Source organism: Aethalodelphis obliquidens, unplaced genomic scaffold, assembly GCF_003676395.1.
Source record: "Aethalodelphis obliquidens isolate GAN/ISIS:26980383/991018 unplaced genomic scaffold, ASM367639v1 scaffold37, whole genome shotgun sequence".
Classification (NCBI taxonomy): Eukaryota; Metazoa; Chordata; class Mammalia; order Artiodactyla; family Delphinidae; genus Aethalodelphis; species Aethalodelphis obliquidens.
In genome coordinates this window covers 6,026,555-6,051,685 of record NW_020837981.1, presented here as the reverse complement: position 1 = coordinate 6,051,685, position 25,131 = coordinate 6,026,555, and the positions used below count along the sequence as shown (strand labels likewise).

The following is a 25,131-nucleotide window of genomic DNA, read 5'->3' as shown; positions in this document are numbered from 1 at the left end:
ACCTGCCTGGTGGGATGAACTGTGAGGCACTGCACAACTTGCCGTGGGTCCAGGCCGACTTTGGTGGCCTCCTGCACTGTGCCAGAGTCTAGATTCAACCTCCCATAACGTGACTGTAAATGTTCTGTGACATTACTTTGTCCCATTGTCTGCACCGGAGGTTCCAACCTGGTGCCCAACAGGCAGTATTTAACCTGAAGGTGCATTCGCTTTGGTCCCCAAAAAGTCCTTTTAGACATTTGAATTTGTTGCCAACATTTAAGCATTGAGCGATTTCATATTTTTAAAAATCTGGAAGAATGGATTCTCATGAAAAGCCAAAAATTCTAGTAACGCTTGCCCAGAATTCCTGCACAGCAGTTGCTGCTGGAGCCAACTCACAGGTGCCCTGTTTAGGTATGTACTCTCCATTTTGCCACAGGCCCCACTACTCCCTATTGATATACCACGTGCACGTTACCTGTTGGGCCCTTACACGTCTTTGAGTTTGAGACCCCTGGCCTACACACTTGGGGGCCACCTGTGTTCAGCCTGGTCCTTATTTTCTACCTTTCTGTCCCTCTGACTTCCCTCTTGGTCATGCCCATGGGACCCAACTCATAGTAAGGATGGGCTGGAGGACTATGTGAATGCCTCACAGATCTCTCCAGAGAGAAAGAAAGGCACCTACTGCCTTCTAAGATCCGTAAAAGGTTATTAACACTGACGGTGATGCTCAGGATAAAAAAAGATTAGGGAGACATTGATCTTACAGGTCATCTTTCTGGGAGGAAACTACACTGGGTCTTTTCCTGCCTCCTGGAGGTGTTAGTCAAGGCCGGTCCATGCCGCACATCTAATGTCACTTCCAGAATAGCAACCAGAGGATGAGGCATGAGGTGAGTTCAGCCCTGAATCTGTTTTCAACAGCTGTGGGGACATTGGAATGAACCCTGTGTGTTAGGGACAGGGACAGGACTAGGGTGAGGCAATCAGTCACTTGCTTCAGGTGCAAAATTTGAGAAAGGAACCTTGGAGTGCTCACTTTGTAGATGGGGAAACGGTCCTAGGTGGTGGTTCTCAAACCCTAGTGTGCATCAGGATCTTCTGAGGAGCTTGTTAAAGGTGCAGGTCCCTGGGCAGCCATGGGGGCCAAGAAACTGCATCTGTAACCTGCTTGCCTTATATTCTGATGCTGATCTAAATACTCCTGCACTGAGCCAGAGAACTTCTGAAATTAGAAATGTTCACACACAGGGCAGGTGAGCAGGTGGCAGAGTGTTTCAGTCCGGCGGTGGGAGGTGGGACGGTCCACTCCCAGCTTTGGCAAGAAGGATCTGAAAGATGAGCCTTTGCAGATGCCCATGGTCAAAGCAACAACTGGATGGCCGTGCCATGCCCATCCTTGTGCTTTGGCAGGGAGTTACAGTCCTAGCCTAGGACTTGGCCCCTTATTTCTGCCCTCAGCTCCTTCCTGCCCTGGCTGATATGGAGTGGAGTCAGACATGAAAACAGAAATCAAGCTAATCATTTCTCCAGGCAGATACTAGACTAGCTTAAATTTTTTACCCCATCAAACCTGAAAGCTTCTCTGCTCGTGTTCCTGTAAGGACAGGGACATCATTACTCAGTCCTCCAACTGGCCCTATACAGGGTTCCCTCTCAGCAAAGGATTTGGTCAGTCAGGGTCTCAACTCTGTAAGGGGCTCTTACCCTCAACGCCTACTCCTTGGAAAGCTTGCTTTGGCCTAATACTGGTGTCCACTCTGAACCTGGTTCCTTCCCAGCAATAAGAGCTGACGCGGCCCTGAATCAGAAAGAGCACTGGTCCAGGAGTCAGGCATCCCTTTTCCCGTCTCAGCTCAGCTGAGTTTGCTGTGCGACCCTGGATAAGCCACTTCCCCTCTTTGGGCTTAAAATGAAGGGAAGACTAGATCAGAGCTTCTTAAACTTGATTGTAGTCAGCAAAAATGGTAGAGTAGGGAACTCCAAAAGCCTGTTCCTCCGTGAAAGTGACAAATAAGATGGCAAAAACTGTCAGAATCAACTTTATGAGAGCTCTGAAAATGAAAGTTTGCAACCAAACAAAAGCTTAAAAAACAAAGTTGAGTCTTGGTGAGAGGATCTTGCTTCATTTTCACTAACTCCAGCCTTATCCTCCTCACTGCAGCTTGGCATCAGCCTCAAAAACAATATCCACATTCTGTTATAGGTTCCTAGCAATGAATGGAGCAGAATGGACCTTGTTCTCAAGAATTATGGTTGGTGGTTTTGATCTTTCTTACTGCTCCCTGAAAGACTGGCTCAAATGACTTGCTTTTATTTTACCTAATTTGGAACTCTCCCAAGGAGGAGGTGGTAACCCTCAGGGACATTTGAAGGCAGATTCATTAGCACTGATGCCTGGAGAGAGGGATAACAGTTGGGGCAAACAGGAGACAAATTGAAAAGTTTGGGGAGCAAAGGCCGATGATGTGATGCTTTGGGGAATAATGATTTTAGAGTGCTCCCATTAATTCCTGGGAATCTAGAAGGCCACACACATGCCTACGGCTGGGCACATGCTTAGAAAAGACTTGAGAGGACCGTAAGCTCTCACCTCTGGCTGAGCTTCAGGCTCTACACATGCAGAAAGTGAAGCAGGCAGAGTCATAGACTGCCTGGCAGAGTATCCAAAGATTTTCCCCAACACACATAACACATTTGTAAAGACTGGGAAATTTGGGGTTTTGTGGTTGTTCCAGGAGTTTAAGGAGTTGTGTGGGATCACTAGTGACCACTGAGTTAACTGAACAGAGACTTCAATGACCACACCAAATACAGACTTTAAAAAACTAGTTCACAAAGTCACTAAACAAACTACAACAAATTCAACAAGCAGCAATAACAAACTCTGGGGAGGGGGAAGAATCTGATTTCCAGAGTTTTCACATAATGTTCAAAATGCCCAGTTTTCAACAAAAATTATTGAGGCATGCCAGGAAACAAGAAAGTATGACCCATACTCAGGAAAACAAGAAATCTGTTCATAGAAATTGAGGAAAACCAAGATATTGGACTTACCAAGAAAAGACTTTAAATCAACTGCCTTTAAAAAGCTCAAAGAGCTAAAGGAAACCACGTGTAAAGGACCAAAGGAAACTAAGAGAATGATGTCTCACCAAATAGAGAATGTCAATAAAAGGAAGTTACACAAAGGAACCAAATAGAAATTCTGCAGTCGAAAAGTACAATTATAAATTTTTAAATATCACTTAGAGGGGCTCAAGAGGAGATTTGAGAAGGGAGAAGAAAGAGTTGGCAAACTTCAAGATAGGTCAATTGAGATTTCCCAATCTGAGGAGTAAAAAGAAAAAAGAATGAAGAAAAATGAACAGAGCCTAAGACCTGTGGGACAGCATCATGAAGTATACCAATGTACACATAATGGAGGTCATAGAAGAGAAGAGAGAAAGCAGAAATACTTGAAGAAACAGTGGCTGAAAGCTTAGAAATTTGATGAAAGACATTAATCTACACATCTCAGGAGCTCAGTGAACCGTAAGTAGTATTTTTAAGAAGATCCACTTTGAGACACATTATAACCAAACTGTTGAAAAACAAGGAATCCTGAAGTCAGCAATAGAGAACTGACTTGTCACATACAAGGGATCTTCAATAAGATTAACATCTGATTTCTTGTCAGATACCATAAAGGCTAGAAGGCAGTGGGATGACATATTCAGTGTGCTGCAAAAAGAAATGTTAACAGGAATCCTATATCTGGCAAAATAGTCTTCAAAAATGAAGAAGTTAACACATTCCTGGGTGAACAAAAATTGAGACAGGTTCTTGCTAGTAGACCTTTCATGTGAGAAATGCTAAAGAAAGTCCTTCAAACTGAAATGAAAGGATACTGGACAGTAATTCAAATCCACCTGAAGAGATGAAGCATTGGTAAAGATAAACATAGGTAAATATAAACATCAGTATTAATATATATTTTTTGGTTTGTAGCACCTCTTTTTTTCCTATATGATTTAAAAGATAATTGCACCAAACAAGGATTATAACACTGTGTTGATGGGCACAAAATGTATAAGGACGTGATTTGTGACAATAACAACATTAAAGGCAGGTGATGGAGCTATATAGGACATATATAGAGAGACAAAGCTTTTGTATACTATTGAAACGGTATTAATTCAAACTGGACTTATAAATTAAGATGTTAATGTAATCCCAGAAAATAACAAAAACAGTAAAAGAAAGGAGAAGGAATCAAGTGGTACACTTGAAACCATCTAACATAAAATGTGGCAATAATGGAGGAATTAAGGAGCCCAAAAATTACGACATAGAAAACAAATAACAAAATGGTACAAGTCTTTATTTATTAGTAATTACTTTAAATATAAATGGAGTAAATGCTCCAATTAAGAGGCAGAGATTGGCAAAGGACATTATATCCTAATAAAATGGTTAACCCATCAAAATATAACAGTTATAAACATATATGCTTCTAACAATAGATCCCCAGAAAGTTTGAAACAGACTGACAATTGAAGGGAGAAATAGCCCCAACAATAATAGTTGGAGACTTCAACACTTCACTTTCCCTGTTGGATAGAATAATTAGACAAAAGATAAACAAGGAAACAGAAAACTTGAACAGCACTATAAATCAACTAGACCTAAGAGACATATATAGAACTGTCCACCCAACAAGAGAATATGCATTCTTCTTAAGTGCACATGGAAAATTCTCCAGATAGACCACAAAAGAATCTAAATAAATTTTAGAAGATTCAAACCACACGGAGTATCTTCTATGACCAAAATGGAATGAAATTTAAAAGAAGCATCAGGAGGAAATCTGGAAATTTTACAAGTAGGTGAAAACTAAACATACTTAAAAAGAACAGTGAGTTAAAGAAATGAGAAATTAAGAAATACTTTGAGGTTAATTAAAATGAAAGCCCCAAACTTATGGGATGCAGTGAAAGCAGTGCTCAGAGGGAAATCTATAGCTGTAAATGCCTACATTAAAAAAGAAAAAAAAAATCTCAAATCAGTAGCCTAACCTCCCACTTTAAGGAATTAGAAAAAGAAGAGCAAACTAAACCCAAAGCAACCAGAAAGAAGGAAATAATAAAGATTAGAGTGCAGATAAGCAAAATAGAGACTAGAAAAACAATAGAATCAATGAAACAAAAGCTTCTTCAAAAAGATCAACAAAATTAACAAACCTTTAGACTGACAGGAAAAGGAGAGAGGAGACTCAATTACTAAAATCAGAAATGAAAGTGAGGACATTACTAACAGCTTCATAGAAGTAAAAGGATTATAAGAAAATACTGTTAACAACTGTATGCCAACATATTAGATAACCTAGATGAAATGGGGAAATTCCTAGAAACACACAAAGTCTGAAATTTGACTCAAGAAGAAATAGAAAGTCTGAATAGACCTATAAGAAGGATCAGTAATCAAAAACTCCCAACGAGGAAAAATCCAGAACCAGGAGCCTTCACTGGTGAATTCTATCAAACATTTAAAGAAAAAGTAACACCAATCCTTCTCAAACTCTTTCCCCCCAAATAGAGGGGGAAACACTTCCTAACTCATTCTGTGAGACCAGTATTACCCTGATACCAAAGCCACAAGAAATGTGCAAAAAACCTCAGTGAAATACTATCAGACTGAATCTAGCAGTATATTATAAGGATTATCCAGCATGAACAAGTGGGATTTATCAAAGGAATACAAGGAGCATTCAATATGTAAAAAATAAATCAATGTAATACATATTGACAGAATGAAGGGGGATAAAAACTACATGATGATCTCAATTGATGCAGAAAAAGCATTTGCGAAAACCCAACATCTTTTCACATATAATAATAACAAACCTAAGAAACTAAAAACAGAAGGAAAATCTATCAACCTGAAATAAAGGGCATCTACGAAAAGCATACCCAATGGTGAAAAAATAAAAGCTTTTCCTTGAGATCAAGAACAAGACAAAGATGTCTGCTATTGCCACTACTACTCAACATTGTATTGAAAGTTATAGCCAGGGTAATTAGGCAAGAAAAAGAAATAAGAGGCATCCAGATTGGAAAGTAAGAAGTAAAACTCTATCCACAGATTACATAATCTTATATATAGAAAATCCTAAAATATCCACAGAAAACCCATTAGAGCTAGTAAACAAATTCAGCCAAGTTGCAGAATAGGATACGCGATCAACCAAAAAAGTCGTTTATATATCCATGCACTAGCAATGAACAATCTGAAAGTAAAATTAAGAAAACAATTCCATTTACAGTCATTGCAAAAGGAATAAAATAAGGATAAATTTAACCAAGGTGGTGTAAGACTTTACCCTGAAAAATACAAAAACTACAAAACATCCTGTGTTCATGGATTGGAAGACTTAGTATTGTGGAAATGGCAATACTCTAAAAACTGCTCTACAGATTCAATCTAATCCATATCAGAATTCCAACTGCCTTTTGCTGATGTGGACAGGCTGATCCTAAAACTCATATGGAATTGCAAGGAACTCTTCCTCAAATAGCCAAAACAGTCTTGGAAAAGAACAAAAAAGTCAGGGAACTCATACTTAATTTTAAAACTTAGCACAAAGCTATAGTAATTCAAACTGTGATACTGGCATAAAGACAGACATACAGAACCATGGGATAGAATTGAGAAGTAAACCTAAACGTTATGCTCAATTGATTTTTGACAGGGTGCCAGGACGGTTCAGTGGGGAAAGAATATTCTCTTCAACTAAGTGCAAGTAATGAAGCTGAATCCCTACCTCACACCACATACAAACATTAACCTAAAATAGATTTTAAAAACTAAATATAAGAGCTAAAGCTACAAAAATCTTAGAAGACAGGATTAAATGATTCATAACCTTGGATGTGGTAGTGGATTCTTAGATATGACACCAAAACAAGAAGGAACAAAACAAAGATAAATTGGATTTCATCAAAACTGTTGTTTCAAAGGACACTGTAAAGAAAATAAAAAGACAACCCAGAATATGAGAGAAAACATTTGTAAATCATATATCTGATAAAAACCTAGTATCCACAATACATAAAGAACTCTTACAACTCAACAGCAAAAAGACAACCTAGTTTTTAAAATGGGCAAAGGATTTGAATAGACCTTTCTCCAAAAAAGACATACAAGTGGCCGCCAAACACATGAAAAGATGCTCAGCATCACTAGTCATTAGGTAAATGCAAATTAAAACCACGAGATGACCACTTCACACCTAGTGTGATGCCTATAATCAATAAGATGTGTAGGGGAGGATAAGGAAAAAATGAAAACCTTATATATACATTGCTGGTAGGAATGTAAACTGGGACAGTTGCTATGCAAAAACAGTTTGGTTGTTCTTCAGAAACTTAACATAGAGTTACTATTTGACTCAGCAATTTCATCCTTAACTATAGACCCAAGAGAAATGAAAACATATATCCACACAAACTTATACATGAATGTTCATAGCATTATTCATAATAGCCAAAAGGTGCACACAACCCAAATATCCACTGATTTGATGAATGGATGAATAAAATGTGATATATCCATAAAATGGAATATTATTATTCAGCCATAAACAGGAACGAGGTACTGATACATGCTACAACATGGACGAACCTTGAAAACATTATGCTAAGCGAAAAACAGTTAAACACAAAAGGCTTTGTGTCTGACACAATCATACACAAAAATGTATGATTCCATTTATATGAAATGTCCAGCATAGGCAAGTCCACAGAGAAAGAAATATTAGTGGTTTCCAAGGGAGGATGGGAGGGGGAATGGGAAGTGACTGCTTAATGGTACAGGGTTTCTTTTGGGGGTGATGAAAATTTCTGGCATTAGAAGGTGGTGATGACTACACATTATGAACCCACTGAATTTGTACTGTTTTAAATGGTTAAAATTTTGAATTTTATCTCAACAGAAACATTTTTTAAAACTTTAATGTGCACACAGATTCCCTGGGGATCTCATTAAAATGTAGATTCTGATTCAGGAGGTCTGGGCAGGGCCCCGAATTCTGCATTTTTGATAAGCTCCCAGGTGACACCCCTGTTGTTCACCTACAGCCACATTTTGAGTAACAAGTTTACTCAAAGGGCCCTTCCACTGTGCCGCCTTAACGATTCTGCATCTCAGGTGCCTCACCTCTTGAAGTAACTCCTGCCCTGTCCACCCCTATAAATAAGGAGAGCGGAAGTACAGGTCTGAGCCTGCAGGGGGTGTGAGCCTCAGCGCATGGGAGCAGATGGAGAAGGGGCTGTGGCTGCGGGGGTCACTGTCAGCAGACACAGAGGGGACCAAAGGAGTAGCTTTTATTTTGCACAAAGCTGAGGACGGCAGGCCAGAGCTCACGGCTCTGTTCTCAGAGGAGAGCTGTTGTATCACTGCCAGCTGTTGGGTGGCTCCTGCTCTGGTGCTGAGAGGCGATCTGAAAGAAAGGGGGCGGCCTCGGAGTGAGCAAACAGGGTGCTGAAGGCTGCCTGCCCTCCCCTCCCAGTCCCCTGGGGACTCCTGTGCCAGGACGCAGGGCTCGAGGGAGCAGGTGGCAGTCCCTCCACTGCCAATGAGAGGGATGCCAGGCTTTCCTGATAGGGTTTGGTGGCGGCAGAGGAGTAGAAGGGAGATGGGTAGGAGCTGTGACGTGTGTAAATGGCCAGGGAAGGAGGCAGCCGCTCTGAGTCAGGGTGGTGCTGAGAGTGGAACTCTTCCAGGTGCCCTTACCCGATGCTAGGCTGCAGCAACCCCGGGCGTGGGGGCAGAGAACACTTGGGGTGAGCCCGGAGGATGCCTCCCACTTCTGTCCCAAGGAGGAGCTGGAGCCTCCCTGGCTTGTCCAGGCTACACCATGGGGGTGGAGCAGCCATCCCCACCCTGCTGCCCAGCCCTGGAGGCTGTCATCTCTGCTACCTGAGCTGCTCACCGGCTCCTCTGCGAGGTCGGGGATCAGGCTGAAGGGGCCCGGGAGCAGATTCCAAGCCAGCTCCTCCAGCTGAGCCAGCAAGCCTTTCACTTCTGCCTCCAGGTGCTCCACTGTCTTCTCCACCGTCTAAAGCAAGGAGAGAAGTTGGGGGAGGAGTAGAGGACAAGAGTGGTGACAAGTCCCACTTAATCAGCCACATCCTAAGGAGCACCTGGAAGTCCAGTAGGGTGTGGTGGGGGAGAGAACTGGGTGCCAGGGGACCTGGGTCCTCTTGATTGAGGCCCTGCCCTTGCCTGCCTCTCAGCTCCCCAGATAACAAATTCCTAGGAGCTCACTCTCTAAGGCTGCTCGCTCCTGCCTCTGGCACTCGGGTGTTACCCAGTCATTGGTTTGGGGCTTGGAGGGACTCTGGGCTTCTTTTTTCCATTTCAGGGTGTCACCACTGGGAGCTCACATTCCTTTTGTTACCCCGCCCCCTGGTGGCAATTCTGCCAAATGACAGTATTGGGATTTTGAAATTTTCTTTATTCAGGGTTCTTAACTTTTTTCACAAATGAGCCCCATTAGCAGTCTGGTGAAACCTGCAGACCGCCATCAGAAAAATGCTTTCATTGAGAAAAATAAAACATACAGGATTTCCAAGGGTATAAACTGCAGTAAAATACTATTAAACTATAAAAATTAAATTTTGATATAAACATTTATCTATTTATTAACTCATTTAACACCAGGTCTAACAACTACTGAAATTTTTTTTTCTTTTTTTTTTTTACTACTGAAATTTTGACATACTGATAGTAAACAGTATATTGAGATATTCACAATGACTATAATAGGATGAAATTATCTGTGATTTCTATTGCCGACAAAGTCACAGTACTGTTAATACTCCTGCAGTTTGTTGTCTGTATTTATAGTGAATGAGAATGCTAAATCTCGGCTAAAGGTTTGTGAAAATGAAGTGCAATTTTTTTTCCCCACACAAGTTTATGGACCCCAGGTTACAAACCGTGGCTGTGTAACAAAACACTGCAATAGAATTTCCACCTTCTCATCTGGTGATTATGGGGAGATCTCTGGCTGGTGGGAAGCAAGGTCCTGGGGAGGCAGGGTCTGTTGGGGGCTGGACAGCCTAACAGCCCAGGTAGGGCAAGGAGATGTTTAACATAGTGGCCAGGGAACAGGGTTGGCCCAGATTTCCCCAACTTTCCAAAGCAAGATTGGCCTGAACCCTCCAAAGCCACCAGCCTGGCAGGTGGTCCTGAAGCTGCATGCCCTCTCAGGTCACCCTCATTACCTCCTCTATGACGTCTAACCGGCCATGGACAGCCATGTGTCTGTCACACCCTGCAGTCCGAGCTGGGTCTCCTCGGGAGGGGATGAAGGGTTCAGCAGCTGTAGGAAAACAAGTCTTGTCACTGTGGGGCCCTCGGTTTCCCTGTAACATTAGAGACTCCTGCAAACATGGGGCTCAAGGGAGGTGGGTCCTAAAAACAGTCCAAAGAGAAGCAGAGGAAGGCTCAGTGTGGATCAGGGTGTGAGTGTAGGGTTGCCCCACTCACTCACTTGGCCATGGTCTCCTACAGACCCAAGTAGGCTTCCTTAAGGAGGTGCTGCCTGAACTGGGTAAGAAAAGGAAGGGAGGAAAGGTTTCAGCCAGAAGGAACGGCATGTGCAAAGATAGGAATGAAATAGCATGGCTCAGTGCACAAACCCTCAGGAAGCCTGAAGTGGCTGGAAAGTACAGGGTGGGTGGGAGTTGAGACTGGAGAGGTGGATCGTGGAAACAAGGCCGGGCCCTAATAAACCAATCACAATGCTTGTTTTGGGGTTTATTTCAACAGGAGAGTCATGCAGTCATATGTGAATTTTTAAAATACAGAGAATGGATTGGAGAGATTCGTCTTAGAAGGCAGGAAGTTACTGCAGTAATCAGCGTAAGAAGTGATGAAAGGAGGCAGTAACCGTAGGAAGAGAGGAAGAAAATGCATGGAGATATTGTAGTCATAGTAATAGTAATTGACATTGGTGACCAGTTAGTAATATCTGACACGAGTGAGTGCTAAACAAATGCGTTAACTCAGTCAACCTCTACAACCAATTATTACCCCCAATTTACACATGAGGAAATTGATGCACAGAAAGGTGAAATGATACGTCTAACGTCACACAGCTAGTAAGCGGAATATCTGAGGTTCAGTTTGTTCAACATCATTTTCCTCCCCAACGTTGGCTCCTCCTTGGTTCCTCACACCACCAACCTTCACACCGGAAGTCTTAGAGCCCGGGCTTTGAGCTCAAGTTGCAGTATTGGTGGCTCTGAGATAACCTGCAGGGCGTCTGAGTTGGCTGAGTCCTCGGAGAACATGGACACACAGAAAGGAGGATGCTGCCCCAGAAGCAAGGAGAAGCCAAGAGCTTTCAAAAGGATGAAGCAGTCAGCATGGCCTAAAGCAGCATGGAGGTCTAGCAAGATAAGGACTCGGAGCAACAGAAAAGTGGATGCTGAATGCCGTCCCAGCGCTTTTAGTGGAGAGGTGCCGACAGAGCAAAGTCTAGTCGCAGTGGGATGAGAAGGGAAGGAAAAGTCAGGAGGAGGAAACTAAGATCCTAGAAAACATTTCCATGAAGCCTGGCTGTGAAGGAAGGGAGATCAGATCACAAGGTGATCTAAAGCAGTGTTTATTGTTGTTGTTTCCAGGTTTTTAAGCATTGAAGAAATGCAACCATGCTTATAGCCTGAGGACAGGAGGAAGCCAGAACTGAAAGAATGCATTTCCCGAAGAGATGTGAGGCCACGGAATCCAGAAATGGTGGTGGGGGTAGGGGTCAAATGTGGAAGGAAGGAAGAGAGAGGAAACGCAGCAAAAATGGGTAAAAAAGTTCTACTTAAAGGGCCAAGAAGTTGAGGGAGTCCCATCTGATGGCCTCCGTTCACTCGGTAAAGTAAGAGGGGAATCATCTGCTGAAAATTCGTGTAGGGTTAGGAAAGGAAAGCGAGTTGTGAAGTATTATCAGGAATTCTGTGAGTGGGTTGTTGGACACAGCCACTAAAATGGGAGCCGTGGTGAAAGTATTTCCACCATGGAAACTGACAAATGCTTTTTTTTGTTTTCCGAAAGCCAGTGTATCAGCCCACCCCTGGGTAAGAAGCTTGAATAAAGAGGGGGCTCCAAAAGGGGATGAGGAGAATGAGGAAGGCGGTTAGGAGGATGATGCAGAACAACCTGACATCACAAGGAAGCCCGCCCGCAGCAGCTCAGCAGGTGGGTGTCAGCAGCAGAGACAGATGGCTGATGAGCTGAAACCTGGGAGTCTGTGGCATGAGTGCGGTGAAGAGCAAGAGTGCAGAGGAACTGAGGATTCGACCAGCAAGGGCTTAAGGGGACGAGCTCGGGCATCTAGCTTGAATAACGAAGGAGAAGGCAATAAGAGGGCCAATAATTGGGAGAAATGGAAGGGCTGAGGGCACTGCAGATCTCAGTGAGATGATGGGAGTAACAGAAGGAACAAGTGATAAGGGATATTGCAATTTCAGCTTTTAGAGGTAGAGCAGCTTCACAGTGACAATACCAAGGCTGTGGGCATCTGAAGCAGAGCAGGGGTAAGAGTTTTTGGACTTGATCTTTGTAGATGCAAAACTCTTGTAAGACTTCGATGTTGGCTGGGTTGCCCGAGGTTGGCAGGTCTTGGGGTAAGGATAGTGAGCTATTTTGCTGGTGATGAATGTATAACTCTGAAGGCTGAGTGACTTGTCTAAGATCACACAGTCAGCAAACGACTGGACCCCAGGCACCCTGGCCTTCCCCTGGCCCCACCTCAGCCAGCTGGCCTTCTGGAGCTCTGTCAGAGTCCCCATGCCCTGCGAGTCCCTGGTCTCAACTCTCTCTGGATCTCAGCTCTTCCACTCAGGGGCGAGAACCAAGGCAGGGGCAAAACTTCCTTCCACTCTGAGCATCTTTTGTGGAGAACAGTTTGGGTTTTTACATTCTCCCCTTCATTATGTCCATCCACTGAACTTAGAAAAACCTGTTCAAAAAACAATGGTGGATTTCCCTGGTGGCACAGTGGTTAAGAATCCACTTGCCAATGGAGGGGACATGGGTTCGAGCCCTGGTCCGGGAAGATCCCACATGCCGCGGAGCAACTAAGCCCATGCGCCACAACTACTGAGCCTGCGCTCTAGAGCCCGCGAGCCACAACTGCTGAGCCCACGTGCCACAACTACTGAAGCCCGCACGCCTAGAGCCTGTACTCCACAACAAGAGAAGCCACCACAATGAGAAGCCCACGCACCACAAGGAAGAGTAGCCCCTGCTCGCCGCAACTACAGAAAGCCCGCACGCACCAACGAAGACCCAACGCAGCCAAAAATAAATAACTTTAAAAAAAACAATGGTCTTGGGACTTCTCTGGTGGGCCAGTGGTAAAGAACCCACCTTCCAATGCAGGGGATGCCGGTTCGATCCCTGGTCGGGGAACTAAGATCCCACGTGCCGTGGGGCAACTAAGCCTGCACGCCACAACTACCGAGCTCGTGTGCCTCAACTAGAGAGCCTGCGTGCCGCAAAACTACAGAGCCCACGCACCACAACTACAGAGCCTGTGCACCGCAACGAAGATCCTGCGTGCCGCAGCTAAGACCTGATGCAGCCAAAAGAAAAAAAGAAAGAAAATAAATAAGTATTTAAAAAAACAACAACAATGGTCTTGTTGACTTTAGGGAGGGAGGGGATGTTATAACTTTGGTTATTTTTTTTAAGGGAGCCTTTTAGAGATCTATGCTGAGCATATTTATAGGTAAAATGCTATGATGTCTTGGCTTTACTTCAAAATAACCCAGGCCTGGGAGTGGGAGGAGGCATGGGTGGGAGTATTGAGCAAACAAGATTGGCCAAGATTGGTAACTGTTGAAACTGGGTGATGTGGACATGGGGTTAACTCTGCTATTCTCTCTACTTTTGTATGTATGGTTTGAAATTTTCCATAATAAAAGCCAGTTCTCTGATGGGGTTGTTAGCAAAAAGCAGAAGCCACGGGCTTCGTGCATTGATACAAAATGTTCAGGATGGGTGTCGGGGGGTGGGTGGTCTGAGAGACCCCACCTGGAGGGCTGCGCTCCATTCTGGGCTATTCATCGTGAGAAGGCTTTCGACAGGCAGAGGCAGGGCTAAAGGTGGCCACCGTGAAGGGAGTCCAGATTTTGACTCCTTTGTGCCAGCTGAAAAAACTGGGGTGCTCAGCTAGAGAGAAAAGATTTCGAGGGGGCAGGCAGAGTTGTTTTCACCCAAATAGAGGGCTGTCAGGGAAGAGGGGGTCTGTCTCGGTCTAGGTCCGGGCCCACACACACCCTCTGCAAGCTCCACCCAGGGGCCTTAGGCCAAGACGTTCCCCTGAGTCCCACCTGCCCCCTCCCAGACCCTAAAGTACTCTTCCCCCTCCTCCCAGCTTAGGCCAAGAGGAAGCAACATGACCCTGCCGGCCAAGTGGGGCTCTGCCAGCTCTGGAAGTCACGAACAACATGAATCTGCTCCCTCCCTCAGCCTAAAACACCCTGTTCTCTACGTGTCAGCGATGAGGGCTCACTTGGCTCCCAAACCCCTCCAGGGAAGAGGTTGGGCTGAGGTTGCTCTCCAAATCACACAGCACTAATGCATCACATCTGGACGCAGCTGCGCCCTGGGCTGCACTGCACAACCGTCCATGAGCTCATCCAGGCCTCCGGAGGAGCTCTGCTGAGAGAGAGCTGGGGCAGAGCCAGGCCACCCTGTGCTGCGGCTCCCTCCCCCACGTGGGTGCTCATGGCATTGACCTCAGCGCATGATGGCAGAAAACACACTGCAGACCTCCGTTCCCAGCCATGAATTGGTGCGGGGCCGTGGGAACTTTCTTCTCCCTGAGCCTCTGCTGCCTCCTCTGCAACACGGGTTTGGGGATGGAGGCGGAGGCACTGCCAGACGCAGCTCATCCAAGGTTTGCCTCTGTCTTTCAGGCCTCAGAAATTAGCTACAAAGACCGAACCAGGATGAGTCAAGGACATGTTGCTTCTTGGCCCAGAAGCTCCCGCAAGGCAAGAACTGGGCAAGGGCTCCCTTTGCTTCACGCTTCCTCACCAGTAGAAAGGGGCTCACGATAACGCCAGTTTCACGGGGCTTTGGGGAAGCTTAGACCAGAGGAAGAGTGGGGGAAGCTGAAGGATTATCACGACTGACCATGAGCGGCCAAGGCTGTGGTTCCCGGTGCTCCCTTCCCTCCTTCGCTCCCGCCCTCCCTGACCTGGCCAGTTGGGAAATGGACCTTCTTTTTTTTTTTTTTTTTTTTTGAAATGGACCTTCTTGGATGCAGGGTTGTTTTCTCTGGCCTGGCTTCCGCTCAGGGCCTATGCGCACCCCGGATGGCGGGCGTGGATGGAACATGGTGAGAGCAGGCTGCCAGTGGAGACGGGAGGCCCAGTGCAGGCACCAGTTAAAGGGACACGGCCACTGGGCCTCCCCCCCACCCCTCCCACTGACAGGCATAGGAGACCTTTTGTTTCTGGATCCGAACACTAAGAAGGCGCACACAACTCAAAGGATTTCTGACCCTGAAAGGTGCTGCTTTGACCAGCCACACTTGGCACTTGGGGGTTAATTCTATTTGACCACAGTCAATATAATAGTCTAATAAATTTGACCACATTTGATATTTGTATTAAAATTTGTGCTTCATTCCAAACCATCAGTATTTTTTTGTTTTTTGTTTTTTTTAAATCAGAAGAACACTATTTTCAAACAACTATATGAAGAACTCTAGTCTATGGATGTGCTCTGGCTGAAACAGGAGAGGGACACTTGAGGCCCCTAAGAGGGAGCTCAGATGCTAAGGAACATTTTTGTTTTGTTTTGGGAGTGATACGTTCTGTCTCCCTTGTTCTCTGGTCATTTTCCAGATGTGGATTTGAGCCTTGCCGATCACTCTGAGAGCTTACCAATGTCAGTCCAATACAGTCGGCGTCTGGGTAAGTGAGGATACAAGCTGAGCTGCTGCAACAAAGAGTCCCCCTCAATCACACGTGTGTTTATTTCTTTCTCACATATCAGTTCAGAGGTGGACTGGCTGATGGTCAGGGCTGGCAGGCAGCTCCGCTCTCCAAGGCCATCCAGGAAACCAGATTCCTTCTACCTTGGAATATGGTGATTTATAATCCACTGGGTTATAAAGTACTAGAACATTCCTAAACCCCCACCATGCTGAGGTCTAGGAAGCCATCCAGGATAAACCTCTCTCCACACACTGTCTGGGACTCACAAGTCTGGGAGTCAGAGGCACGGTCCCACCTCCACTGAACTGTGTTCTTTGCCTCTGACTCAGCTTCGTCTGTGAGGGATCTGCCCTGCTCTGTCTACTTGGTGGGACTGCTGTGCTGATCCAAGGGGATCCTGCATTTGAAGTTGCCTTGGAACCGCCAGATGATGTGCAAATGCCATGTAGGTCATTCACCAGGTGGACTGGAGACTAAGCAGGTCAGTGAAAGCCCCTGCAGCCCCGCCTCTCCACCCGGAGCCAGTGCTTTTCACTAGATCACTCTGACCAGGTCTCCTCAAGACGGGGAGGCACCTGCTCTAGGACTATACCTGTGCAGGAGTCCAAGGGATGCTTGGGAGGGGCTTCTCCGACAAGCAAACAGAGGGCTCAGGGCTGACCGGGCTCTCTGGGCTCTGCTACAAGCCAATCCCACTTGCTGGATCCTTAGTTTCTTCACCTTTAGAATGGGCACAACCACACTCTATATTTGAAGCTACTGTCAATTTGTGATCAGTTATTCTGGGCCAAGCTTTTTGTTGAGTGCTTACATGCATTAACTCATTTAATTCTATCTGTGAGCTCAGTACTCTTACTTATCAGTTTTTTATAGATTAGAAAACCAAAGATCAAAGAGGTTGAGTAACATGCCCAGGACTACACTGCTAGTAGGTAGTAGGGACAGGATTTGAATCCTACCTGCAAGACACTGTCTCTACTATGTTCTGGCAGTTCTGTGATGAGTTAAGGGCCTCCTATCTTGGGGGGTCTCAGCTTCCTCCTTTGTAAAATGAGGGGCTGGACAGGAATGGGGCAAAGGGGACCTATACACATGACATCTTTGCACCTGTCTTGAGGCCCAACAAGAGCCCAACTGTGTACGTTGAATCAGATTGTCTTTGAGAGGTTCCCTCCCCACAACATCCATTTTTGTAAGAAGAAATGCAGTGATCCTCACCACAGCCCTTCAGCGTCTTCCTCTTCCACCCAAAGCAAAAAGCAGAAGCCCAATGGAAGACAGATGTCCACAGAGACCTGGAACGGTGGTGGACAGTGAGAGCTTCCCCCCGTGGGCCCCAAGGCATGGGTGAGAATGGCTAATAGGACTAGGCTCTAGGACTTGATATCCCTCTGATAGTAAAATAGGAAAGGAGATTAACTGAAGCCTTAACTTAAAAAAAAAAAAATTCTCTACAAGTAGCATAAGACAGTCTGCTTCACTCAACACATAAAGAACTTTTATAGATTGATATGAAAAAATCCCACTACCACGATGGAAAAGTCTAAGACAATTCACAAGAATTAGCAGAAATGACCAATACGCCTTTGAAGAAAAATCCAACTTTGGTAGTAATCAAAGAAATGAAAATTAAAGCAATAAACCATCTTAAAGTATTCTTGCAAAAAAAAAATCTAATTGGAATTAGCTGAAGCGTCTAGATCTAACTACCAGTTTATAGACAATATAGGGGAGAGAACAATTTAAATGACACCTGGGGGATGCAATCAGCTAAAATTTAAATGGGAAAAACTTTATAAGACTAACAACCCAGTTTCTTCAAATAAATTTTAAGAAAAAAGAGGGGAAAAAGTACTAAAGAAACTTAAAACTCACTAAAAGAAACTTAACAGATATATCAACCAAAAGCAATGTGTGTACCTTATTTGGATCAAACAAACCAAATATAAAAACATCACACAATCAGGGACAGTTGAACGCTGATTGGATTTTTGATGACATTATGGAATTATTGTCCATTTTTAGGGAGTGATAATGGTATTGTTATTAAAAGATTATTTATCTTTTAGAAATACATAAGGCAGTACTTACAGATAAAAATATATAATGCCTGGAATTTCCTTTAAAATAATCTAAGGGAGGGGAGAGAAGGTAGGGATAATAGATGAATCCAGATCTGTCAGGAATCCATTCTTGTTGAAACAGAGTGATGGGCACATGGTGGTTCACTATACTATTCTTTTTATTATTATTACTCTTTTTCAAATTCTTTTCCCATTTAGGTTGTTAAATAATATTGAGCACCGTTCCCTGTACTGTACAATAGGTCCTTGTTGGGTATCCATTTTAAATACAGCAGTACGTACATGTCACTCCCAAACTCCCTAAGTATCCCTCCCCCACCTCCCAACCATAAGTTCGTCGTTCTCTAAGTCTGTGAGTCTGTTTCTGTTTTGTAAAGTTCATTTTTATCATTTTTTTTAGATTCCGCATATAAGCAATATCATATTTGTCTTTCTCTGACTTACTTCACTCAGTATGACAATCTCTAGGTCTCTATTCTGTGTTTATAGCCAACAGATTTGATAATCAACAGTTAAGAAAAACCATGGTATATTGTCTGAAGTCTGAAAGGTTATACACAAAAATGTGTGAACTCAGTGTGAAATTACATTAATATGTTTATACTCTCCTCTTTTTTTTTTCTTAATCTGGAGCAATGAGGATGATCAGGAGGAAAATAATGTTTAAAAATGGCTTTAAGCTAAAATGTATATACCAGTCATAGCTAAAGGGGCCACAAAAAGTCTGCCACTGTGGGCGGCCAGCTCCTCCCTCTGGGGGAGCACAGACTCGGCTTTGTCCCCTCAGCTCCTGGAGGTGGGGACTCCAGGCAAGATGGGGCAGGGCGGGGAGGCAGAGAAAAAGGACAGCACCTGGGCCGGGCTCTGTGCTGCATGGTCCCAGCCACTCCTCACACAGCCTGTGAGGAAAGGGTTGTTGGTCCTCCTTAGCCAACCTCAGTGAAAAACTGGGCCTCAGAGAGCTCAGCGGAGCTGTCCGAGGGGACGAGGGAAGGAGACAATGTGTGTTGACAGATGTTCCGTGCTGGGTACTTCCCTTTCATCCAGCTCTGCTGGTGGGTACCATTCTCCCCACGTTACAGAAGAGGAAATAGCTTCAGAGAGGTGACATGACTCACCCAAGTTCACTCAGCCAGGGGCTGCCCAGGATCAAGACTGGCCTCAACCCTTTCCCTGGATGCCCACTCCCACAGTTCCCTGTGCCTGAAAGGGGCTGGGCCAGAGGTCAGGGGAGCTTCCATCTTAACACAGGGCAGGGTGACTCACAGCCACCGGCTCCAGGTTGATGGGGGAGCAGCCTTAAGTGTGGACAAGGGCCTGGCTGAAGGGGTAGGGTCCCTGGATGCCTGGAGAGACTGAGCCTTCCCCTCGCCCGTTCAACTGGGATGGGCATCAGCTGCCTCTGGTTGAGGCCAGCAAGAGACCTTGGGTAAATGGGAACGTGGCGTGTAAAGTGCTGTATCAAGTGCAGTCTTGGGGTGGTGGAAGGAACACCTGTGCATACAGTCAGTCCCTCTGCAGCCACCTTGTCCGAGCCTCACCGGTGAAGGGGCAGCACTAAGACTGCTGTCAGGGAAGGGTAGAAGGGACAGGGCACGGCAAGGAGCCCAGCCAGTGAAGCATCCAGAGGGCCTCTCCCTCCCGCAGCCTCCTCCCACCCACCCAAGGCAGCTCAGGCCCTCAGGGAAGCTCTCCAAAAGGCTGACAACTGGCCGCCTCCACAGACTGCAGAAGCCCCTCAGACTACCTGGCAGGTAAAGCCGTGGCCTCCAGGGGCCTCCTGCCTGGGCCCTGACCGGCTGTGCTGGGCCAGGCCTGGGCGCCTCTGCAGGCCCTCTGGGCAGGGCTGGTCTGGAGGGTGGGGAGCTGGGGCTGCCCCACCCTGCAGACTTGACCTTCCACCTTGTGATCCTGGTCTCCTCCTCTCTTTCCCGTCGACCTGGGGCAATGGGTTTCTCCACTCCCTCTCTCCTTTTTTGTCTCTCTCAAATCGGCCTCTCTTCCTCAGTATCCTCTCACCCTTTCTCTCTCCCCCACCCCCTTTCTCTTGCCATTTTAGTTCCTCTATTTCCTTCCTTCTTGTTCCGTTTGCCTCTCAAACTGCTTTTTCTCTCTATCCTCCTCATTCATAGTTCAGACCCATCTGTCTACCTCCAAAGTTTCTTTCTGTCCCAGCCTCTCCCTTGCTCTCTGTATTCTTCCCTCTCTCCTTTGTAATTCTCTCTGTTCCCCTGCCTTTATCTCTCTGCCTTTTTTTGTCTCCATCTTTCTCTGCAATTTCTCTCACCATCTATCTATCTCTCTCCCTCCCTGCATCTCCCTCTCTCCATCCCTCTCCATCTGGCTTCGTTCCCATCTCCCTCCCTCTTCCCTCCCTCTCTCCTGCTCCTTCCTCGCGGTCCGCGGCCTCCCCGACCCCCGCCCTGCGTCCGGGCCCCACTCACCGGTGAAGGCACCCGAGGCGCGGAGCAGGGCAAGCCCGGCCAGCGCGCAGAGCAGGGGCCGCATGCTGCCGGCTGGCGGAGCGCAGCGCCGCGTCTGCCCGCTGCCGCCCTCCCCGCCCTCCCCGGGATCGCGCCGGCCCGCCCGGGAGGAAATGCTCGCAGTCCCCGCCAAGATTCCTGGGCGGCTCCGGGCTTTCTGGCTCGAGCGAGCCCGCCCCCTCCAGAGACCCCGCGGGCGGAGGGGCGACGCGCCAGGCTGAGCGCCTCCCCTGGGAGGGGCCGCGCTCTGAGCCGCCGCGCCTCCCCCGGGCCCGAGCGCAGCAGAGTGGGCGATGCAGCCAGGGGTCCAGTGCTCCGTTATGAGCCCATTTCACAGACGGGCGGACTGCAGTTTGGAGAGAAGTGGCACCCACACCTGTGGCATGGGATCTGAATTCCTGACTGCACGGGGTGTGGAAGCTTTTCTCTGCCCACCAGGAACAAGTAAGCAACTCTCATGACATCGGAGAGAGTGTTCAGCACATACTTAAGGTCTGTACGAGTTAGTGTTAGGTAAACTTTGGAGGGGGGAGAAAACGAAATTATTCACATGTCTGCACTTGAGGAGTTCGTGGTCTAGTGACCACCCCAGTATGAATGAACAGTAACTAAGCTTTGTTTGATTTATTCTACATACACCATCTCTCTGATCTTCACTGCACCCCCATCAGGAGTGCATCATTACGTCCATTCTGCAGACCAAGAAATTGAGGCTCAGAGATGTTAAGAGCCTTGCCAATAGTCACACACTTGGTGTAATGTGGAGTCAGGATTTGAATCCAGTTCTGTTATTGGTAGATAATAATATATTGATACAACGTATTAGTGAGAGCCGGGTTCTTTCTCCATTCTAAGCAAACCCAGAGTAAGAGCTGGGTGGGTTTTTCAGTTAACTTCAAATCATCACCACCTCCCTCCAGCTTAAAGAACAGTAGTTGGGGGCTTCCCCGGTGGCGTAGTGGTTGGGAGTCCGCCTGCCAATGCAGGGCACACGGGTTCGTGCCCCGGTCTGGGAGGATCCCACATGCCGCGGAGCGGCTGTGCCCGTGAGCCGTGGTCGCTGGGCTTGCGCGTCCGGAGCCTGTGCTCCGCGACGGGAGAGGCCACAGCAGTGAGAGGCTCGCGTACCGCAAAACAAAAAAAAAAAACAGTAGTTGAACCTTCACCTATGGGACACACCCACTCAACAAGTGAAAAAAAAAAAAGTTAAGATTGGGAAAGCAAAAGCCACAGCCCTAACATCTGCACTGCAGAGCCTTGAGTGCATGTCCTGGCTGCCAGTGGAGCCCCTTCATCGCCAAGCCCAGGAGTATGTTTTTATCCATCAAGGGGCCCCTTTAGGGTTAACTGGAGCCCTTGCAGATCAAGGCTGCACCTCTGCCTTCTCTATTACAGACTGTGGCTGTGCAATTGTACAAATATAGCCACCACACTAAGCAATAATCCTTCCTTCTCACTTCTTCCTCCAGATAATAGCCTCAGGAACAGAAATTCAGGTTTTGAGTCAGCAGATCTTGGACAGAGACTTGGATCTAAATTTTTAAAAAGCTCTCCTGGGAATTGGGATGCCCACATGAACTGGCTCAAAAGAAGGATTTATTTCAGAAATGCCAAGAAGGTTTCACACTTGGTAATAGGACTTTCTTGGTAGTTTACCTCGGTGGGAAGTTGTCAAAGAACAGTCAAACCCACAGGTTTGAAGCTCAGAATAAGTGGGCTGCCTCATATTTTGAATTTGCAATAAAAACAACATATATACAATATTTTCTTATTGTGGTAGAGGCGCAAAGTAATAAAGCATGCAGGGTAAAACCCCTCCCTGTCACAAACGCCCCCTACCGGGCGATTCTGTTACAGACCAGGCTTCTTGGGCTTCTTAATCAACAGAAATTGATAAGAAACCAGACAAGAAATTCAGGCAAGGCTTTACTGGGACTGGTGCTGCAGCACAAGGGAGTGAAAACAAGTAACAGTTTCCCTTGCTTACTCCCTGGGGGGGAGGGGAGGCTGAGCTGGTTCCTTATGTGGGGTGAGGGTAGGGGTGGGTCCAGGGGTCTTGCTGGAGGGGTGGTCAGGTGGTCTGCCCACCCCCTTGGTAGTGCTGCGTGCAGGGCGCATGCACAGTACCCTGCTTTTGCTCCCGGTTCCTCAGAAGTGGCCGTTGGGTTTTGGTCCTTTTGTATCTTGTTGTTCCTAATTTGCCCCAACTGCCCACGCACGTAGTTATTTTTAGTCCTGTATAGTTTCTTTGTATTATGTTGCTGGAGGAGACATTCGTCCAGGTGCAAGCACTGCAGCAAAGGGTCCCAGGTCCCAGGTCCCAGGCTCTCTCAATTCCAGTCAAGTTCCCTCAGCTTGGTGGACTCTTCCAGTTCCTTGTCTGTGCATTCCCTATCGATCTAATATAAATTCAGACACAAATATATAAACATAGGATTGAATAATATATTTTGGGGATTTGCTTCCACCTTCGTGTTCATCTCAGTCATAACACCAAATCTTAAAGATCATTCTATGTTAGTACACCTAAACCTGAGACAGGCAAAATATCTCATGATTGAAGGCGCTATTATTTGTCCAGATGATCTCCTGTTGATGGACATGGAGTTTGTTTCCTTGTGTTTTTTTCCAATATAAAGCATGCTTCAGTGAACATCCTTTTGCATATATCTTTATGTACATATTACATAATTCTGTATTTCTGAAAGGCCTTATTCCTGGAAGAGGAATCAGTGATTCAGAGGGCCTTTTACATTTTGCTAGATATGCCAAAGGCTCTTACTAAGCCCAAAGGAGGGGCGGGGCACTGAGAGCAAGGCTCCAAGGTGCACCCAGTTACATTGTAGTTTATGTTGCAGTTGTGCTGTAGGGGACGCCATTTACATAAAATACATCTGGAGTGGGAAGAGCTGAAGTAGATCTGGCAGCCCTGTACTTTCTCCAACACTGAATATTTATCTTTTGATATTTTGATAGTTTGATGATGGAAAAAAAATGTTACCTTTTTGCTTCTATTTACATGCTATTTATTGAGTGAAGATGAGCTTTATTTGCCTAGTCAAATACTTTTTTCTATTTTTCCCTCTTTTCTTTACATATTCTGATTATTAATCCAGTAATGCCTGATAGATATGTTGGCAATGTTTTCTTCCATTCTTCTATTGTCTTTAACTTTCTTTGTGATATCTTTCATCATACAGAAGTTTTAGATATTTATTTAGGTAGCCAAATTTCTCAATATTTTCTTTTATGGCTTCTAGATTTTACAACTTGCTTATGATTCCTCACATCAGGGATATAATCAAATTATATTCAAATATAATCAAATTATATTTGATTCCTCAAATATAAAAGTATTTTCCAACATTTTCTTCAAATAACCTAAAGTTTTTTTAAAGGTGTAACCTCTAATACTTCTAGAATTTTTATGTGGTTCCAAGGAATGATTCAAGCTTAAATTATTTTCCCACATGGACATCTAAATAGCCTGCTCTCTATTGCACAGTCCATCCTTTAGCCACTAATTTGAACATAAAACGAGTTGTTGTTTTAGCTATTCATTCCCAAGTGGAGGTCCAAAAAAGTCTCTCGGCATCATGTCTGTTATAAGGTCAGAGAAACAAAACTAAAATAAGCTTATCATTTCAATAAATACTGAAACTATTATTTTATGAAATTAAATAGCCATCCCAGACTTAAAAACAACAACAAACTCTACGAGGTAGAAATAAAGAAAATATAAGCACATTTTCTTCATAAGATAACTACTTTTACCTTACACAACTGGTTTGCACATACCTGCGGGAGAAAGGAGAGTGGCATCCTTTAGGAAGCCAGGAATGAGGTAAAGACACCATCCATCACCACTATTAATTATCTGTGGTCTGAAAGATGCAATAAAGTACTAGTGAAAAGAAGAGTTATCGTAAAGGAGACAAAATACTGATATTAGTAGAAGATTCAATTGCTTTCTCAAAAAATCCAGTAGAGCTAAAAGAATTACTTGAATTACTCAATACATGGGCTGGATTTAAGATAAGTGTTTGGCGATCAATTTATTTCCTGCTACCAACAGAAGCCAGCCCAAACATATGAAGGAAAACTTCTGGGCAGGATGATAAGGACCCAGTTTGCTAATGTCCTCCTTCCAGTGTTCTCTAGAAATGACCAATGAAGTTAAAATTGGGGAAATTAGGGAAATATGCCAACCATATGCTGGGCCTCAAAGCAAGACGGTGGCCAGCTGGGACTGATGACAATTAAGTATCATTATTTATTATTACTCTGATATTTGCTAAACTTCTTTGAAACAGGTTGTGCTCAGGCTGTCCATATGTTATTTCATTTAATCCTTGCCCCAAGAAACCTAAAAGGAAGGTGTCTTTATCTCCTTTTCACATAAGATATGTTTGATTAGGTCAGAGGGCTGCAGATCCCAGGTTGGAAGGCAGGTGGATCTGATTCTAAAACTCACTCTCTTTTTTTTTTTTTTTTTTTTTGCGGTACACAGGCCTCTCCCTGTTGTGGCCTCTCCCATTGCAGAGCACAGGCTCCGGATGCGCAGGCTCAGCGGCCATGGCTCACGGG

The 25,131-nt window shown here is 45.4% G+C and overlaps 1 protein-coding gene and 2 long non-coding RNA genes across 5 annotated transcripts; 2 read left to right on the top strand and 1 right to left on the bottom strand.

Annotated features, from left to right (window-relative positions):
• The first annotated feature begins 890 nt into the window (after positions 1-890).
• Positions 891-14,601, top strand: LOC113632536 (uncharacterized). Of its 2 annotated transcripts, XR_003437848.1 has the most exons (3): positions 891-2,240; positions 11,658-12,222; positions 14,405-14,601. It is a non-coding gene; the product is annotated as an uncharacterized LOC113632536 (long non-coding RNA). The 2 variants fall into 2 exon arrangements; XR_003437847.1 differs by lacking the exon at positions 891-2,240 and having other exon boundaries at positions 10,349-12,222.
• PLAC9 (placenta associated 9) lies at positions 8,332-20,585 on the bottom strand. 2 transcript variants are annotated; one of them, XM_027129745.1, is made up of 4 exons: positions 20,506-20,585; positions 10,254-10,351; positions 8,944-9,082; positions 8,332-8,464 (listed from the first exon to the last, which is right to left on the bottom strand). In XM_027129745.1, the coding sequence occupies exons 1-4, from the start codon at positions 20,567-20,569 to the stop codon at positions 8,418-8,420; spliced, it is 348 nt and encodes a 115-aa protein (XP_026985546.1). In that variant the 5' UTR covers positions 20,570-20,585; the 3' UTR covers positions 8,332-8,417. The 2 variants fall into 2 exon arrangements, with proteins under 2 accessions (XP_026985546.1, XP_026985545.1); XM_027129744.1 differs by having other exon boundaries at positions 8,957-9,082.
• On the top strand, positions 16,307-25,097 carry LOC113632537 (uncharacterized). Its single transcript, XR_003437849.1, has 3 exons — positions 16,307-17,324; positions 19,786-21,036; positions 25,055-25,097. It is a non-coding gene; the product is annotated as an uncharacterized LOC113632537 (long non-coding RNA).
• Positions 25,098-25,131: the final 34 nt, after the last annotated feature.

Excerpts from the sequence above, each read along its gene's own strand:
- PLAC9 (XM_027129744.1), bottom strand. The coding sequence starts at position 20,569 with ATGCGGCCCCTGCTCTGCGCGCTGGCCGGGCTTGCCCTGCTCCGCGCC. Across the intron at positions 9,083-10,253 it reads GGTTAGACGTCATAGAGGAG|ACGGTGGAGAAGACAGTGGA; the intron begins GTAATGAGGGTG and ends TCCTTGCTTTAG. Across the intron at positions 8,465-8,956 it reads CCGACCTCGCAGAGGAGCCG|ATCGCCTCTCAGCACCAGAG; the intron begins GTGAGCAGCTCA and ends CCTTTCTTTCAG.